Consider the following 18,225-nt stretch of genomic DNA (forward strand, 5'->3'; position numbering starts at 1 on the left):
TCAAGATGTCTGGTCTGGATGATTGCATGATATTGAATGTCATTTATTAAATAAATGATATAATGTTGGTGTTAATGCAATGGATGTTAGCAAAGAGATGTGCAAATGAGATTTTATTGTGGAGGTTGTCATGACTTGTATGTTGTGATTGTTTCTTTTAAGATTACACGGTGATCAGCACTCATATTTGTAAATTTAGAGACACAAAAACACATGTGTTGAACAGATTATTTTATTAATTACTAATAAAATAAAACTTGACGTTTCGACCTCTGTATTGAGGTCATCATCAGAAGAATACAAGTGTATAAGGAACCAAGCTACATGCTCATGCCCTGTATACCGGTAAACTAAATCTACGTAGTTAATTAATCCTTTTCCCTAGCCTGACCTCTAGTGATAAAAAAAAAAAAAATAATAATAAAAAAAATAAATTTAAAAAATAATAATAAATACAACTACAATAAACTGCTAAAGTCCTCATGTATTAATATTCTTCTGGATAGTTCTGATTGTTATAATATGATTTCTTTCAGTTGCTGTTGAATGTTACAAGTAGTGGGATTTTTCTATGGCTAGTTTAGGTTGTTATACAGGTTGTAGATGGGTCCTCCACATTCTTGAAATGGTTAGGCCGTCATTTTTGTTGAGATTTGGGTTGTTTGAGCATTTTGCATGACTCTTTAAATTTTCTCTCAAACCAGGTTTTGGTGCGGTGTAGGGACTTGGTATTTTTTCCAGTCAATTCTGTGGTATGTTTGGAGTGCATGGTCAGAAAGGCCGGTTTTTCCAAAATGGAGGTATTTAATGTGTTGTTTGTGTTCGTCTTGTCTGATTGGGATAGTTCGCCCTGTTTCCCCTATGTATGGCATGTTACATGTGCATTGTATTTTGTATACTCCTGGGTGGGCTAGATGTGGAAGAGGATCTTTAGAAGAACTGAGTAGGTGTCTTAACTTATTTGGGGGTTTAAAGGTGGTTTTAATGTTGTATTTGCGTAGTGTCTATTTTGTATTGTTGTTGTGATTGGTTTTTGATGTTTTATTAGTGGGATTGGTTTTTAAGGAGATTCATTTTTTTGCATTGTCATGGTTTGTATGATTTTTCATAAGTTCATTCCTGGTGAGATGAAAGGATGGAGTGAGGACATGCAGTGAGAGTTGGGGGACCCTCTTGGACATGACTTCCATACAGAGAGCTAACAGTCTCCTTGCTATAATGTGGCTTTGACTATTTGTTACTTTGAAAGATTGCTAAATGAAATGAATTGACAGAACAGTGGTAAAAAATATTCAAGTCATGCAATCAGGAATATGTATATCAATACTTGAGATACAAAAAAGTTACCAGAAACCTGAAATGTGTAAATTTGACCATAAATGTTGAATTGTAAGCTGTGTGTGACCTACAATGAGTCTCTTGACTCCAGTGAGGTCTGATGCTAATAAGTTTTGCTTCATAATTAATTCAGAAAGCTTGGTCAGAGTTGAATTCTGGGCGACTGGAGTAGAATTCTTCTACTCCAATCATAGTTTTTCTCTGTAAAAAGGAAAATAAAACATGTGAAATACTGAAATTTTTCCCTAGTGAGTGTTCCAGGTAAAATTTATTCAAGCATACTTGATGAGAAGCTAAGTAAAATTGTGGGAGAAAAATTGAGAAGAAAGTTGGGTTTGGGCCAAACTGAAGTTGTTGGGGTAGGATTTTTACTTCACAACAAATAGTTGAGAAATAAGGTATTTAAATATAACAAGGATTTGTACTTGTTTTGTGGATCTCAAAAAAGCATACAACAAGGTGCTAAGAGAGAGAGAAAAACTTTTCAAAATGCTAAATTATGAAGTAAATGGAATGTTGTACAGAGAGATATATGGTCTATATTTTAGTTGTAAGACAGCAGTTAGAATTGAAGAACTGGAAGGTGGTTTGATGTGCAAGAGATGTGTCATAAAGTATCTTTTCCAAGTAGTGGTGTGTGTGTGTGGGGAGGGGGACACTGTCAAGGCCATGTGATGACATAAAACTGGTTTCTCTCTCTCTCTCTCTCTCTCTGTATGGAAGTCATGGCCAAGAGTATCTTATCTTGCTACACATTCCCACTATAATCCTTCCATATAATCAAACCTATGAAGACTCGCAAACAATAACAGTGACACTGAAAAAAAAAAAACGAATGTCCCGCATGAACTAATCCCATCACTAAAGCCACAGCATAACCAGACAGAACATACAACCATGCCATAATCTCTTCACTAAAAACTTACTTTCACATATACTTTACTGACATCTGTGGCATAAACATAAATGGCATCCACCATCACTTGCAATCTTCCAGATCTGACATCTTATTTCTGACAGAAATCCAGATTGCAGCTACGTCTACTATTGTCCACCTCCAATGCCCAAACTACACACTTAACGATTCTTTTTTAATATAGGGGTGGCACCTGTGCCTTTTTGTAAAATCTGACACAGCCTGCCGGAGAATGGCTAATTTAGAATCCCTTGCTTTTGAACTTCTCTGGCTCAGTTTCCTTGCTCTATTTTGCAAGGAACTCGGATCTCTTCACAATCCTTTTCATGAAACTTGATCACCTGTAATCCAGCTATCTAAATAGGTCATCCTCCTGGGTGACCTCAATGTCCCACTTCCAACTAGTTCCCCTACTCCAACACCACCGACCAAGCAGGATGAGAAGCAGAAATCTTTGCTGTAACTAATGGCCTAACACAAATTTTGCATCTATCCATTCGAATCTCTAATAACCTTCTTCACTCTCCAAATACTCTGGATCTCTTTTAACCAGTTCTCCTTCCAGATATGCCATAGAGGTCACCTCTCCTCTTAGCTACTCAGACCACAAACTTGTACAAGTCTCTTCTCTCACAGAGCCCCTCCCCCCCCTCCTTCTTCTAACCACTCCTGACCCTACATCCTCTGGCACTACAAAGGAGCCAATTGGGATGACCTCTGGAATTTCTACTCCTCCTCCTCCTTGGTCTCACTATTGCTTCCACTCACCTGACCCTAACACTTGCTGTTAATGAGTCGCAAGTTATTCTCACTGGTATGAAGGACTTCATCTCCCATTCAACCCATAATCCACATCCACTTTTAAAGCCCTGGTTCAATCAAAAATGTGTCAAAGTAGTCGAAGAAAAAAAATTCACTTGCTGCAGAACTCCATCTTCATACTCTCATATACCAAATCGCTCATCAGTAGATACAAATCCAATTTCATGAAGGTCACCAGCAGAAAATTTGTCTCCTGTCCAAATGGAAGCCATGCCTTCTAGTTGCTTGCTAAGGCTGTTGGATGCAACTTCTATCTTGCATCTCTACCATTCTCTTATCCTGATGGTACCACTGTTACTTCACCCAAAGATAAAGCTGACCTCCTGGCATCACTCTTTTCCTTAAACTCCTGCATAGATGGCCAAGGGAAATCACCTCCTGCCATACTGGAATCCAAGCACCGTATATCTCCTATAATTTTTCAACAAAAAAGTCATCAGAAAACCACTAAGCAAAATACTAAAATGTCTTCTAGTCCTGATGGCATCTCCCCAATGGTTCACAAACATTGTGCTCCAGAGCTAACACCTGCTATGTGTAGTCTCTATAATGTATTATACATATCTGTTACTTATCCTAATGCATGGAAACAATCTCATATTCATCCTATTTCTAAAAGGGTGATAGAATCTACTGACCAATTGCAATCATTGCTGTCCTCTCCAAAATAATGGAAGAAGTTATCAATAGCCAGCTCCTCTGCTATTCAGAGGCTCATGAATTAATCTGTGGCAACCAGTACAGATTTTACCATTCAAGATCCATAGTTCACCTTGTAGCACCTACCACTAGACATGTACCATGGAAAGGTTTGGAGACACTTGTGCTATCATTACCAAAGCTTTCGACAGTGTGTGGCATCAAAGCCTACTAAACGAATTGACATCCTTCGGTCTCCATGCCACCCTCTATAATTGGGTAGCCAACTCGCTCTCTCTCTCTCTTTCTCTCTCTGGCCATTCCCTATGAATCATGATAGATGGCTCTCTCTTCGAGCTTTACCACCAATGCTAGATCTCCTCAAGGCCCTGTCCTATCACCTATTCTTTCTCATGTACATAAATGACCTACTCACTAATCCCATCCTCGTCTGTAAAGCTGTGGTTTCTTTGCTAAGAACATACTCTATGCATGTTCTTAGCAAAGAAACCAAAGCTATGTAAAAGACTTTTGTTTTGAGGCTATAAAAGTAGCCAGTTGTTAAGCAAAATTCTGTATATTTTATATAAAATATACAGAATTTCCTTTTTATAAGGTTATGATTCGGTCACATCTTGACTACACAGATTTAGTCACCTGGGTTTTTTGAGGTGGTGGAGAGTATTACATTTTGCCAGTTTGGCAATAAGATTGTCATGTTTATAGATAGCTATTAATATCTGACCTCCATTGCAGGAGGTCTATACTCTCTCATGCCAAAAGATCATCGAATTGTGCCAAAAGATCATCGAATTGTGCCATAAACCCATTCAGTTTCTGCACTCACCAATCACTCTATACAAAGAAACTGCTTCTCACTTTTCTGTTCATAGCCTCCTTGTACAGTTTCCAGGGATAGCCTCTATATAATAAAATAACATTTACTTTTGAGATTTTCTATACATGAAGGCAGTTCATAAATATTAATTTTAAACAAGTTTTTTTTTTTTTTTTTTTTAGATAAAATTTTTAACTGGTTTACCAATGTGCCCATCTGATACAAAGTGAGATCGCACCATACACAATATGTGCAAAAGACTGCCCAGCATGAATGTGTTAATTAACAAGTCATTTTTCACAGACAGCTCAGCTTTCTGTATCTGAAAACTTTGAAAAGATAAATTAAAGATGCCAAGAAATTATATTCTTGGTTTAATCCTTTATCCAAGCATAAGCAAACAAAGTCTGCACCTGAAGTATTTTCAGGACTGGGAAACTCGTATATATAGAAGCTAATGACTTCACATCACTGGCCTTAGTATCCCATAATGCAAAACACATCCTTACAGACATGTATAATGCAATACTGCATTACTTCAATCTTGGTATCACCTCTGGGTCTGACTCCCAATGAGACCTCAGTGAAGATCTAAACCTGTTTGGTAGTGACCCTTCCTATAATGCACAGCATTATACATCTCCATAAGGAGATGTGCTTTGCATTGTGGGATACTAAGGCAAGTGATGTGAAGTCATTAGCTTCTATATACAAGTTGCCCAGTCCTGAAAATATTTCAGGTGCAAACTTTGTTTGCTTACATTTGGATAAAGGATTAAACCAAGAATGTAATTTCTTGGCAACTTTAATTTATGGTATAACCAAGTGGAAAAACTTCCAACAACTTTGAAAAGCTGTTTGAGTGGAGTGTCTGAATTTTACTCTGGAGTTCGACAAACAGATGAACTTCCCTGATGATGTGTAACCTTATTAAACAGGAGATCCATAAGATCCTTGGAAGCTATACTTTGCAAGGAACAACATAGTTTTACTAAAGGAAAGTTATGTGCGAGCAATTTGAACATTTTATAATGTTATAACTGAATTGGATAAAGAGAATGGGTACACTGTTATATTGTTGGACTTTGGTGAGGCATTAGAACATAACATGAAAGGTGGAATAAAAGATAAGGATAATTTTAGACAATCCATATATCTGGTGGGATTGGGAAAGTTTTTTTAACTATTTCAGGAGGTCAAGAAGTGGATTATGATCCCACCAATTCTTAGAGGAAAAAAACCCATTAAAATGGCTTCTAAAAAATATCACTTGGTCTTAAAAACTGTACTTGAATTGCCTAAAATCCATCAATTTAATAATGCTCTCTATCCCATATTGGATGCTAGTGATTTTCCCCCTCTTTTAAGTTAGCTAAACAATTAGCTAATCTTTAACTCTACTTACTAGTCATATCTCTCTTATATTAAAAATTCCACTCAATTCAAATTTTGTTTTAAATTATGTCACATTAAGCTTTGACGTCAGCTCTTTATTTACCAATATCCTCCATTCTGACATTTTATCTTTACTGAAAGATACTTTCCCCTCTTGATATTAGTGATCTTTTCAATTCTGCCATCCATGTTGGTTACTTCTCTTGGAAGGACACCATATACAGACAAAAAAAAACATGCTCTTGATACTGCCATCCTTAAACCTATCTGACTGAGATATATTGATGTATTCTCTATTTGGCCACATGGCTCAGATACATTATTCTTTTCTCATCTGAATCCAGTTGTTGCTCAAATCAAGTCTTTCCAGTGGCACTCATTCTTTCTTAAAACCACATAGGTAAATGCATAAACTTTCCCATCATCTTCCCTCTCAACAGTATGGTGTTATCAAAACCCTTGTCAACAGAACCTCCATCTGTTTCACCCTGGCTTCCCTTTCAGCTGAATTCTACTTTATTCACCAGACCTTCTTGTCAAATGATTAATGCTAAAAAAATATAAACAAATGGGTTTTTCTTCCCTTCCCCTCACAATCCTCTCTACAAACAGACTAAATGCTATTACTATTCCCTATATCTGGGGCAACTTAGAACAAATAGCCAGAATTCTAAAAAATGAATCGTACTGCTCTCTCAAACCATCTGAAGCTGGCTGCCCTTATCTGCTCTCTAAGGATCCCCCCCCCCACACACTCTGTTCCAGGTGTTTACAGGAGGTTCCTTTTTCTTATATCTTATTATGATCAAACTGAGAGATCTGTCAACATCTGCCAAGAAGAACACAAGGAATGCATCTGCCACCATAACTATAGTCAGTCTGGTCTGACTATGCTAGACTAGACTGACCATACTTTGCATAGAATCGTATGCTTTATTTCAACAAATATAAAATTGACTTTTTTCTTCTTTTTTTTTTTTAGAATCGGCAGCGGATTTATTAAACTAGTTGATCAGCTAAGCCTAGCCAACAGCACCTATAAAGGATGCTCCTCATAGGACTTGAGGCTTTTAGTCTAATTTTTTTCCCACTTATTGTTTGAGTTTTTGTGTGTGTGCCTTTACAACTTGAGATTGTATCCCTGATGGCATCTCTGTGACAGACAAGATATAGGATATAATAAATTTTGTATTTTATTGTTCCTCTGTGCTGTATTCATTCCATTAAACTTAACAAGTTTAAACCAGTAAAAAATCTTAAATACTTGAGTGAGGAAAAGGTTACTTACATGGGGAGTAGTTAACGAGTGGAATGCATTGCCTGAAAGAATGGTGAATGCAGATGCATTGAAATAGTTGAAAACACAGCTTGATGAGATTTGTATGTGACAGTATGCACTTCCCATGATGTCTTTTGACCCTATGGATATTTTTCATTAATAACTAGATACACTGAGCATACAATATTTACAACAGCTCTCACACACAGAAAAAAATGCATCTATTTAAAAACTTTATTAGCTCTAGTCATTTTATCTTGCATCTGAAACTTTTTAAATTACTAGAATGACTAATAAAAAATTATAATTTCCCAAAGAATTAAATTTTCTAGTCTCCTTAATAATCTCCTTTTCAAACATTTTTAGTCATATTTTCTTAACTTCATACAAAGTAGCTTCCCAGTTATTACTGTTTGTTTTCAGGTTGATATGAGATGCTATCAAAAAAAAAACTGAACTGTGAAAAATTAGAACAAAGGGCAAATGTAATCTTTTGCATAAAATTGGGGAAATCTGCTACAGAGACCATTGAATTACTTCATAGGGCATATTAAAATGAAGCCATAAGCCAAACTCAAGTGTTTTGAGTTGCACTTGCATTTTAAGAAGAGCAGAACCACCTTGGAAGACATTGAAAAGCCAGAATGACAATCCACCAGCACAACCCAAGAAAATGTCGGGGAAAAAAAAAAATTTGACAAATCATCTATGCTGATCGATGCATCACCATCAAAAAAGTTGCTGACAGAGTTGGGATTTCATGTGGAACAGTTCAAGCAATCATCATGAGCGATTTGAACATGCATTGTGTCGCTGCCAAGTTTTTTTCCAGTCTCTTGACTTCTGACTTCTTCAAAAGGCCATTGATGATCAGCCTTCATCACAGGGAAAGAGACTTAAGATTACGGCTACAACTCATAGACAAAATAGCAATCATCACAGTGGAAGTTCACATTCTCCAAGATCGAAGAAGGCAAGGCAAGTCAGGAGTGCAACAAAGAGCATGTTGATTGTCTTTTTTGACATTAAAGGATGGTGCACCAAGAATTTGTCCGACCCTGGTCAGATGGTCAATGCAGATTTCTACTGCAATGTTTTAAGGCGGTTGAGAGAAGATGTGTTGTAAAAGACCAGAACTGTGGTGAAGCTGCAACTAGCTCCTCAACTATGATAATGCTTCCTCCTGCAGTGCCTTAATGATGCAAGAGTTTTTGGTGGCCAACAGCATGACAATCATCCCAGATTTAGGCCTTTGTGACTTGTTTTTGTTTCTAAAAATGAAATTAAAGCTGAAGGGGCAGCATTAAGGAGATCCAAGACAAATTGCAAGTAGTGCTTGATTCACTTCAACAAAAAGACTTCTAGGAAACATTTAGAGCATGGTGAAAGTGGTGGGATTGCTGCATGAACTTGGAAGGGGACTACTTTGAAAGGGTTTGAATTGGAATTTAAATTGAGTATAAGTTGTAAAGGTTTTATTAGCCTAGTCTGGTTTCTTTTTGATAGCACCTCGTAGCTGATTAGATATAAGCTGATCGACTGTTTTTAACAGTTAACCCTTTCCCTTTCTGTTTTAATAATTTTTCTTCTTTGAAAATGGCTTTATTTTATTCCTATTCTGTTAGTTCATGCATGGGTGAAATTTGTTCATGCATCACCTGAAGTAGTTAATTTTATATTCTTATTTGATATATGATCATCTAAATGTTTTTGAAAAGTAGTACAGGTGCTAGTTTTCTAAAATGATTTATTAATTTTATTTTATGTACAGAGCTCGAGAAATTATACAATATCCTACTCGCCAAAGATTCCATATTTTTTAAATATGTCCCAACAACCCAATAAGGTCTATCAAGTTATTAGTGGTGATGCATCTGTGTTTTCTTAAAATTTTTTTTTTAATTAAAAGGTATTCTGTTTTGTTCAGTCTGTAGCTGCTTGCCAGCTGGAAAAATCGACTCTCCGTGGGCGAGTGTATTTGTCGAGCCCTGAGTGTATAGTTATGGCTTGTTGGTTGTTTACATTGATTAAATAATATAATAGAATATAATGTTCGGTAATTAAAATCACGTTGAATAACTTTTGTATTTATTTTGTATTTATTCCCCAGTGGTAGTAGTGATGAATTAAACTATGACATTGATGCACTGGAAGGCATTGAAGATATGTCTCTGACTGGTTCTTATCCCCAGTCTCCAGTGTCCCCTCATGTGAACTGCTCACCACGTCGTTTTCGAGGAAAGAGAGACCGCACTTGGTCTATGACAAAGGCTAGATGTTCACGAGAACCAGTGCTAAGAACAAGGCAGAGAACTATATATACAGCTGGTCGTCCACCATGGTATGACACACAAGGTCAACTTGTAGAGCCTTTTGTCATAGGTAAGATAAAGGAATTTGTTTGTAATTAAGAAAAGAACTAGATATTTTAATTATAACAATTTCTTCTGTAGGTGCCCAAACTGTTGTTTTTTCGTTTACCACATTGAAATTCATTGGATATCTGTGTTTAAAACATTCACTATCAATGTAATCATCATACACCATAAAAAAAAAAGCCCTCCTGATTACTTAAATTTTTATATATTAAAATATTGTTTTAAAAGGTGTAATTTTTTTAAAACATTGGAGGTTTTTTTTTTATTTTGGTTTATAATTATTATATATTGATGTTTAGAAAACAGGATTTGTTTTAATTATTTTTTTAAACTAAAAACAAATTTGTTTGAGAAAGGCTATAATATTAAAAAAAAAAAATTACATTGAGTTGTAATATATGATCAAATTGTTTAATGTATCGGCACTGTTGTTGGTAGTTAACGCTAAATCATGTCAGAATATTAGCACAAAACCATGAATTATAGTCCTATTGATTACATGATCGCTTGCACTTTTTCAGTTTATGAACAAAATATTCTTAAAGGATTTAAAAAAAAAAATGGAGAAGATATCTGGGGAATCTGAGTACAATCTAAAGATGACCAGTAGTGGATTTTGCGAAATTTCCAAACAAATAAAGGATATTTTCTTTTTCTACAATGAAACGTATTCTGAGATGTGTGTATAAGAATATAATAAATGCTGAAATGACATAAGGTACTGAAGCTCTTTGCTCCAAGTTTCTTCACAAGTGTTATTTTAGTGCAACATTGTGCAAAAAATCAAAGGTTCATAAACACCCTAGCAAACTTCGTTTGCTAGTAGATAGTATAAACTTAATTATGAAGTTATTCTGTTCCATAGTGTGACTTTTGTCTCGAATTGTGCTACATTTCCCTCAGTAATACAAGTGTTCTTTAGTGGTGCTGCTTTTGGAATTTAGTTGTTTATATTGTTTTATTTTTGGGTTACCAAGAAGGCAAGATTTTGTGGCATGTATGTGTCCCAGGAGTTGGATATATGGCAGGTGAGAGAAGGGGGGAGTGCATATATGCTTAAAATGTAGGCAATGGGAGGAATACAGTGAGTGAGATGTTACGATATCCGACCTCGTTGCATCAGTAGCGGGAGATTGTTTTTTGAGAGATGAGTAGTGTGATAGGTGAGAATAACAAGCAGCGAAATATGAATGAAAAAATAAGAGTGGGGAAGTGTAGGTTTGAATGATTGTGAAGTTTTCGGAAATGGTCATAATTGAGAGGATAAATGGCAAGTAAGAGTGACTAACTTGCAGAGAGAGAGATGAGCTGAAAGAGATGGTGGAATGTTTTGGGAATAAGATGAGAAGTATGAAAGATTAGGCGAATGGAAGAGATGGTTGCAAGGTCAATTTGAGTAGGAGTGAGAGAGAGAGAGTTATGGGAATGATAGAAGAGGAGAGAAGAAAGGGAATGAGTGAGGTATGAGAGCAGTAGAAGAAAAGAAATGAGAGAGGTATGGGAGCAGTAGAAGAAAAGAAATGAGAGAGACATGGGAATGATAGAGAATAGGAGCAGTAGAAGAGAGTGGGAATGAGAGAGACGTATGGGAACGATAGAGAATAGGAGCAGTAGAAGAGAGTGGGAATGAGAGAGACGTATGGGAACGATAGAGAATAGGAGCAGTAGAAGAGAGTGGGAATGAGAGAGACGTATGGGAACGATAGAGAATAGGAGCAGTAGAAGAGAGTGGGAACGATAGAGACGTATGGGAACGATAGAGAATAGGAGCAGTAGAAGAGAGTGGGAACGATAGAGACGTATGGGAACGATAGAGAATAGGAGCAGTAGAAGAGAGTGGGAATGAGAGAGACGTATGGGAACGATAGAGAATAGGAGCAGTAGAAGAGAGTGGGAACGATAGAGACGTATGGGAACGATAGAGAATAGGAGCAGTAGAAGAGAGTGGGAACGATAGAGACGTATGGGAACGATAGAGAATAGGAGCAGTAGAAGAGAGTGGGAACGATAGAGACGTATGGGAACGATAGAGAATAGGAGCAGTAGAAGAGAGTGGGAATGAGAGAGACGTATGGGAACTATAGAGAATAGGAGCAGTAGAAGAGAGTGGGAATGAGAGAGACGTATGGGAACTATAGAGAATAGGAGCAGTAGAAGAGAGTGGGAATGAGAAGAATGCAATGGAGTGCTGGAACCAGGGATGGAATGATGCTAGGACAGCAGGTAAGTAGGGGAACACAAAGTGAAAGAATTAGAGCAGAGAGAGAGTGAGGGATGCAGGTGAGCAATCAAGGAACAGAGTGGTAAGAGCTGTGATATATGAAGACTCGATGATCCATAGTGTGCAAGATAGGATGCCAGTGGAGTATTTGCCTGGAGGAACGATAGTGTGGCTATGGCAATTAAGTGGGGTGAAAGGGTGGATGAGATGATTATGATGGTGGGCACGAATGACTTGAGAGGCAATGTAAATCAGGTGGCGAGAGATCTGAGATTCTTACTTGAGGTTGTACGAAAGAAAACGCAGAGAGGAAAGTGTGTGTGTGGTGCCCAGGTATGATAGTGATGAGCTGAACAGAAGAGCAGTAATAATGAATAGCATAATAGCCAGAATGTGTCAGAAGAGAGGATTCTAATATGTGGTTGTTTGGAGGGCATTTGAGGATAGAAAGGAACTGTATGTGAGAGACCGCTTGCATTTAAATGAGGAAGGAATCTGGAGAGATTGCTGTTTTCTGAATGAGTCGGTGTGTTAATGCAGGGAAAGTAGAAATCCCAGGGTTGATGTTAGCAGGGGTGGGCTCTTTTGGGAATGGGTGCTTGGTGGGGGGAAAGGAGATGCCATCAGGTAACACTGAGTCCGGTGGGGTCTGTAGGGGATAATGATAGATATGGAAGCAGTGACATTTCTACATTTTATACTAATGCCAGGAGTATCTGGAATAAAGGAGGTGAATTGGTGGTGCTGATAGCGTCAGCCTGGCCAAAGATTATTGAGATCTCTGAGACGTGGTTGATGGAAAATGATATAGTAACAGGAATAGAAGTAGCATCGTACAGCATTTTTTGGCAGGATAGGAAGGGATAACACGGTGGTGGAGTACTGCTTATGATAAGTGATGACTTGCATCCTCTAAGAGTGGAGGCTTTGGAAGGCAGTGACATTAATGGTTTTGAAAACATATGGTGTGAGGTAGAGGTGGACAAGACAGGATATTTAGTGGGATGCTGCTACAAGCCAAGGAGCATAGGTGGGGAGCAGGAGATGTTTAGGCAGTTGATCTTTGCAACTGCAAGAAGAAGAATGATTATTATGGGAGATTTAACTATAGCAGTATAAGCTGGGAAGAGGAAAATGCATGTAGTAATAAGGGAATGGAATTTCTAGAATTCTTGAGGGACAAATGTCTTAGGCAACATGTAATAGAGGGAACAAGAGGTTCAAGAGTTTTGAATTTGGTCATAGCATCAGGAGAGCTGATAATAACTGAAATGACATCTCTCTCTCTCTCCCCAGTTGGAGAGAGTGATCATGTGGTTTTGACTTGGAAGATGAATAGACATTCAGGAGTTATCAAAGAAAAGAGAATGAATGTGGAATTATAAGGCAGGCGATTGTAATAGTCTTATATATCAAATTGGGACAGTTCCATGGAGGGAGGAATTGGAAGAGTGAGATATCATTACTGCTTGGGAAATTGTGAAGGAATATTTGTTAGCAGCAATAGTAAACAGTATTCCACGAGTGAAGAAGAGAACACAATTTGGTGTAAAGTGGATGACAAACAATATCAAACAGGAACTGCAGGCGAAAAAGAGATTATGGAAGAGATATAAGGAGAGGGGTGGAGAGCAGATGCATGAAGAATATAGACTCAGGCCAGGAAAGTGACTAGTATGGTGAGGAAGGCAAAACTGGAATATGAGAAGGCATTGGCATTAAGATCCAAAGAAAATCCTAGGGAATTTTTTTAGCTATGTGACTAGTAGGAGGAGAGGTGATTGTGGAAGAATGACATTGTGGGATAAAAATGGGAATATGGTGACCAATGCAAAGGACATAGTGGAGTTGTTCAATGAACGCTTTATTGGAGTATTTCATCCTGGAGAAATAGGTTTTAATACTAGAGGGATAGGGCAGGTTCGAGCTTTAGAGGTGCAGGAGGAGAGTGTGTTCCAATTACTGAGTACTCTTGATGTCAGTATAGCTGTGGGACTGGATGGTATTTCACCATGGGTTTTGAGAGAATGTGCTGAAGAACTGACAGCTCCGTTGACCTGGCTTTTCAATGAAAGTCTGGCTACGGGAAAGGTATCCAGGGAATGGAAGGAAAGTAAGAAAGGGCGGTAGCAGACTGGAAATATCTAATTATACACCAGTTTGTGTGTCAACAGTAGTTAAGGGCTTGGAGAAATCAACATGGATTTAAGTGGCACTGTTGCTTTAGTAATATGATTGCCTTTTATAATAAAGTGACAAGAGCAGTTGATGAGAGAAAGGCATATACTGCCATCTTTTTGGATTTTGCAAAGGAATTTAATAGAGTACCACATGATAAGCTGATATTTAAGTTGCAGCAGATGGGTTTAGATGTTGGGTTAGTCAAATGGATTCAGGATTGGCTGTCTGATGGGTATCAAAGAGTTGTGTATGGTGGGGCAATATCAAGGAGGCAGAAGGTTACAAGTGGGGTTCCACAGGGCTCAGTACTGGAACCTGTATTGTTCAACCTTTATATCAGTGACATTGTCAATGGATTGCAAGGGGATATTCAGTTGTTTGCAGATGATGCGAAGCTGGGAAGGATTATTAGTAATAGTGCAGATGCTGCAGCTCCCTACAAGAGGATTTGAATAAGTCATTGCCGTCCATGCAAGTTACGAAAGGAAGCTCTGAGCAAGAGAGTGAGGAGTGGTTTCTTTGCATGGAGGGTGGTTGAACCATGGAATGCATTCTGATGCAGTGGTGAGAGCAAGAACAGTCAATGAGTTCAAGGAGTGGTATGATAGACTTTGTGTTTCCTAGGAAAGTCCTCCCAGGATGAGTCTCTTGACTCCATGCAGGCCTGAATAATAATAATAATAATATATTTCTAAGATAAAACATAATCTGGCCAACAAAATATCTACTTGATAGCAAATGAATATGAAAGGAAGTTAAAACACTTTAAATGAAGTGATAACTTCATTTGTGGACTGCAGAGTTTGGTGGATAGAAGGAATTTGATTGATTTGAGACTTTTAAACTGTTGAGAAGTGGTTACAGGGTTGACACTGGGGAATTCTTTTGCTTGGTTGAACAGCGGGAAGAAGTGATGACAAGGGGCCATCCCTGGAAGTTACAAAAGGAAACTGCTAGCAAGAGGGTGTGGAGTGGTTTCTTTGCATGGAGAGTGGTTGAACCGTGGAATGCATGCATTGCCTGATAGAGTGGTGAGAGCGAGAACAGTCAATGAGTTTAAGGAGTTGTATGATAGACCTTGTGTTTCCTAGAAGGGACCTCCCACGATGAGTCTTGATGGACTTGTTTCCTAGGAAGCACCTCCCGCGATGAGTCTTTTGACTCCTTGGAGGCCTAAATAATAAAATGCTTATTTATTATATGAATCCCACCCACAAAAGTGTAAACCTATAGTACCATAGTGCTACGAATCTGCTAAGGGTTAAGTAATCCAGAAACCAAACATGGAAATTTTTCAAGCCACTTTAGACAGGATGGTCTAACACTGGATTATGAAAATCCAGTGTTACCATCCGTACCTTTTAGTGGGAGTTGAACCCATGACCTGTTGGTGAGAGAGTAGGTATACTACCCAACTCTTCTACCCAGGCAATCAATTATTTGTTCGCTGCTGAAAACAAATTACTCAAAATATATGATTTGGTTGTGAGTAGTGCTTGAGTAGTACTACTAAATGAAAACAGGTTTACAAAATTTTAAAACTAGAAACTGAAACGTGGTTAAACACAAGATTTTAATATCATTATGAATCCTGGCTGTTATGTTTAAATAATGTCTGCAGTTTTTTTTGTTTAGGGTGCAACCTAATCTCTACATTGCTTTAACAATAAAATGTTTACAGAGAAGTAATTATAATTTACAAAAAAAAGCAAGAAGACATAAAAACCAAATGAAAGTAAAGAAAGAATTGTTCAGTCATGCAGTCCCTCTGGTAATAACTGTAATCAAGGGTGATAAGAATGTGTTCATAGTATGGTGAAAATTAATGCAGAAAGATTCAGCTGATGTTCATGCCTTGCAGGAAGTTTATGAAAAAATATCATACTTTATATCATTATTTACCTATGATGATCATCTATTAGCATATAATTTAAATCTATTCTATATTTAAGCATCATTTGTTAATAGGTTATAACACAGTGCAAGATAAAGTAAGACTTTGTGAAAGAAAGTTACTTTTTGTAGGATCTATATGCTGGCCTGGTTGGCTGAGTGGTTAGTGTATCTGCTCTCCAGCCAAAAGGCTGCAGGTTCGAATCCCACCTTGGGCATGAATGTTTGTGATTGTCTGTGAAAATACTAGTGGTGGTAGATGGCATTGGTGTTGTTGGAGTTTGTTGCAGTTGGTAGAGACAGTTGTAGAGTAGTGCCCCCCCCCCCCCCCAATGAGTCTTTAGACTCCCTGGATGCGTCATATCTTCTTCTTATGCAGTTTGTCCCATTTGAGTGTGGAGGTTGCTGTAATAATACTAATTATATTAATATAATAATATTAATAATTCTATATATACACTGCTTCAAAAGAAGTCATCAGACCCCCCCTCCCCGCGCCTTGAGCAAGGTACATTGTACCATGTAATTAGTCACATGTTTGTAACCAGTATAAATTGAAGTATTATGATGCTCTCAAGTAAAAAGTGCAAGGAGTCAACTGAAAGTGCTATCTACAGTGGATGACCCACCACACTCGCTGAATGTGACTATAGGATGCTACGAAGGATAACATGTTGGCTGACAAATGGCTGTAAAAACTGCCATTTGTCAGCCAACATGTTGAATACGGAGTTCTGGGACACAAATCTGCACAAAATCATTCATAACTGTAGCTCGCAACAGAGGGTTCTGTAGTGGGACCATGGCAATATGAAAGCCCCATGTTATCTGAATCAACATCCAACGTCTTCACTGGTGCACAGAGTGTGTGTATTAGGATGGAAGCTTGGAAAACTGTGTTATGGAGTAATGAATTATGCTACACCCTCTGCGAAGGAGATGGGTGTTGGGGATGCCCAGTGAATGTCCCTTACCAGAGTGCGTATACCCAACTGTGAAATTTCAACATGACAGTATGATCCTATTTTTCCTGGTTTGGCCTTGGACCTCTCTTTGTGGTGCCATGAACTCAGAGGTTCAATGGCACCATTGGGCAATGTAGTGCTTCCTACTTTGCTTCTATGGAATTGGACATTCTCTTTCAGCAAGACAGTGCATTGTGTCTAAGGCTGCTGCTGTAACTGCATGGTTTGTGGATATGAATGTCTCCACACTTGACTGATCTCCATTGACCGTGATCTCAACCCTATTGAACATCTGTGGGATGAACTGGAGTGTCAGGTGAGTGTCAACGGACATCTACCCCACAACAGTCCAGGACCTTATTACATGCCTGCAGGAAGAATGGTCCACAATTCTCATTATTGCTATCATATGCTTCTGGAAAGTATGCCTCATAGGATTGCTGCAGTCATTGCAGTAAAATGAGATCATATATCTTAAGGTGGGTGCCGTGGTTGTTTGTCTCTCACACTATGGTGTCCATTGACCTCTTTCCAAGCTGTGTGTGTGTGTGTGTATTGGGAAGTGGCTAAGTTTATCAATGTTCCATTCAGGAAAGATTACATGCTGAACCTCAAAGCAGGAAATTATGACCAACTGAGAAGTGTATCAAGTTCAGTGAAATGGTATCAGTTGCTGGATGGGAAAATTTTAACAGTGCATGGAAAGCATTTAAAAAAAAAAAAAAAAAAAATCTGATGCAATATCAGAATATGTCGCAATAGTTCGAAGAATAAATTGAGTCAAATGGATGTGCAATCTTATCATGCAAGAGATTCATGAGAAAAGAATGAAGGAATACAGGGTGCATGACAGTGCCGTAATGAAGGTGTGGCAAAAGAGGTGCCCACCTCGGGTGCAACTAGGTTTGGGGCGCAAAACGTAAAAAATAAATAAATAGATATAAAAGTCTGCTATTTTATATTGTATTTTTAAATTTTGGCAATACACTGCTTTAGACAAACAAATTCTGCAACACACTGCCATTCATTTTGATGGGGTTAATAGTAAGTATTTAACATATTGCATTTAGTAAAATTTAACTTGTTATAATTAAATTTTTCAAAATTTTTGTTATTTTTGGGTTGGGGGGTGTAAGTTAGACATTTGCCACAGGCGCTTCATACCCTCGTTACTGTACTGCATAAGAATGATGTCTGTTACAAAAATTATAAGCAGTAGGCCTGTAAAGTCACAACTGTTGTACAGAAAGCTAAGTCTGAATATGAAAAGAAACTGGTTGCAAGCTAAAGATAATCCTAATGAATTCTGTCAATATGCTGCAAGTAAAAGAAAGAATGAATATGAAAGAATAACTATTAA

General features: G+C 37.9%; 1 protein-coding gene across 4 annotated transcripts in view; it reads left to right on the forward strand.

Moving 5' to 3' along the window:
• Nucleotides 1–18,225, forward strand: part of l(2)k01209 (uridine-cytidine kinase-like lethal (2) k01209) — a 269,918-nt gene that overhangs the window by 50,591 nt on the left and 201,102 nt on the right. For all 4 annotated transcript variants that reach the window (XM_090390605.1, XM_090390607.1, XM_090390608.1 and 1 more), the window contains exon 2: nucleotides 9,338–9,609. In XM_090390605.1, coding sequence (XP_090246731.1) covers nucleotides 9,338–9,609 — 272 coding nt within the window. The remainder of the gene's footprint in view (nucleotides 1–9,337; nucleotides 9,610–18,225) is intronic.

The sequence above is a fragment of the Typopeltis vanoorti genome, chromosome 3 (assembly GCF_054136105.1).
Source record: "Typopeltis vanoorti isolate ZY-2024b chromosome 3, IOZ_Tvanoo_1.0, whole genome shotgun sequence".
In the NCBI taxonomy this organism is placed as follows: domain Eukaryota; kingdom Metazoa; phylum Arthropoda; class Arachnida; order Uropygi; family Thelyphonidae; genus Typopeltis; species Typopeltis vanoorti.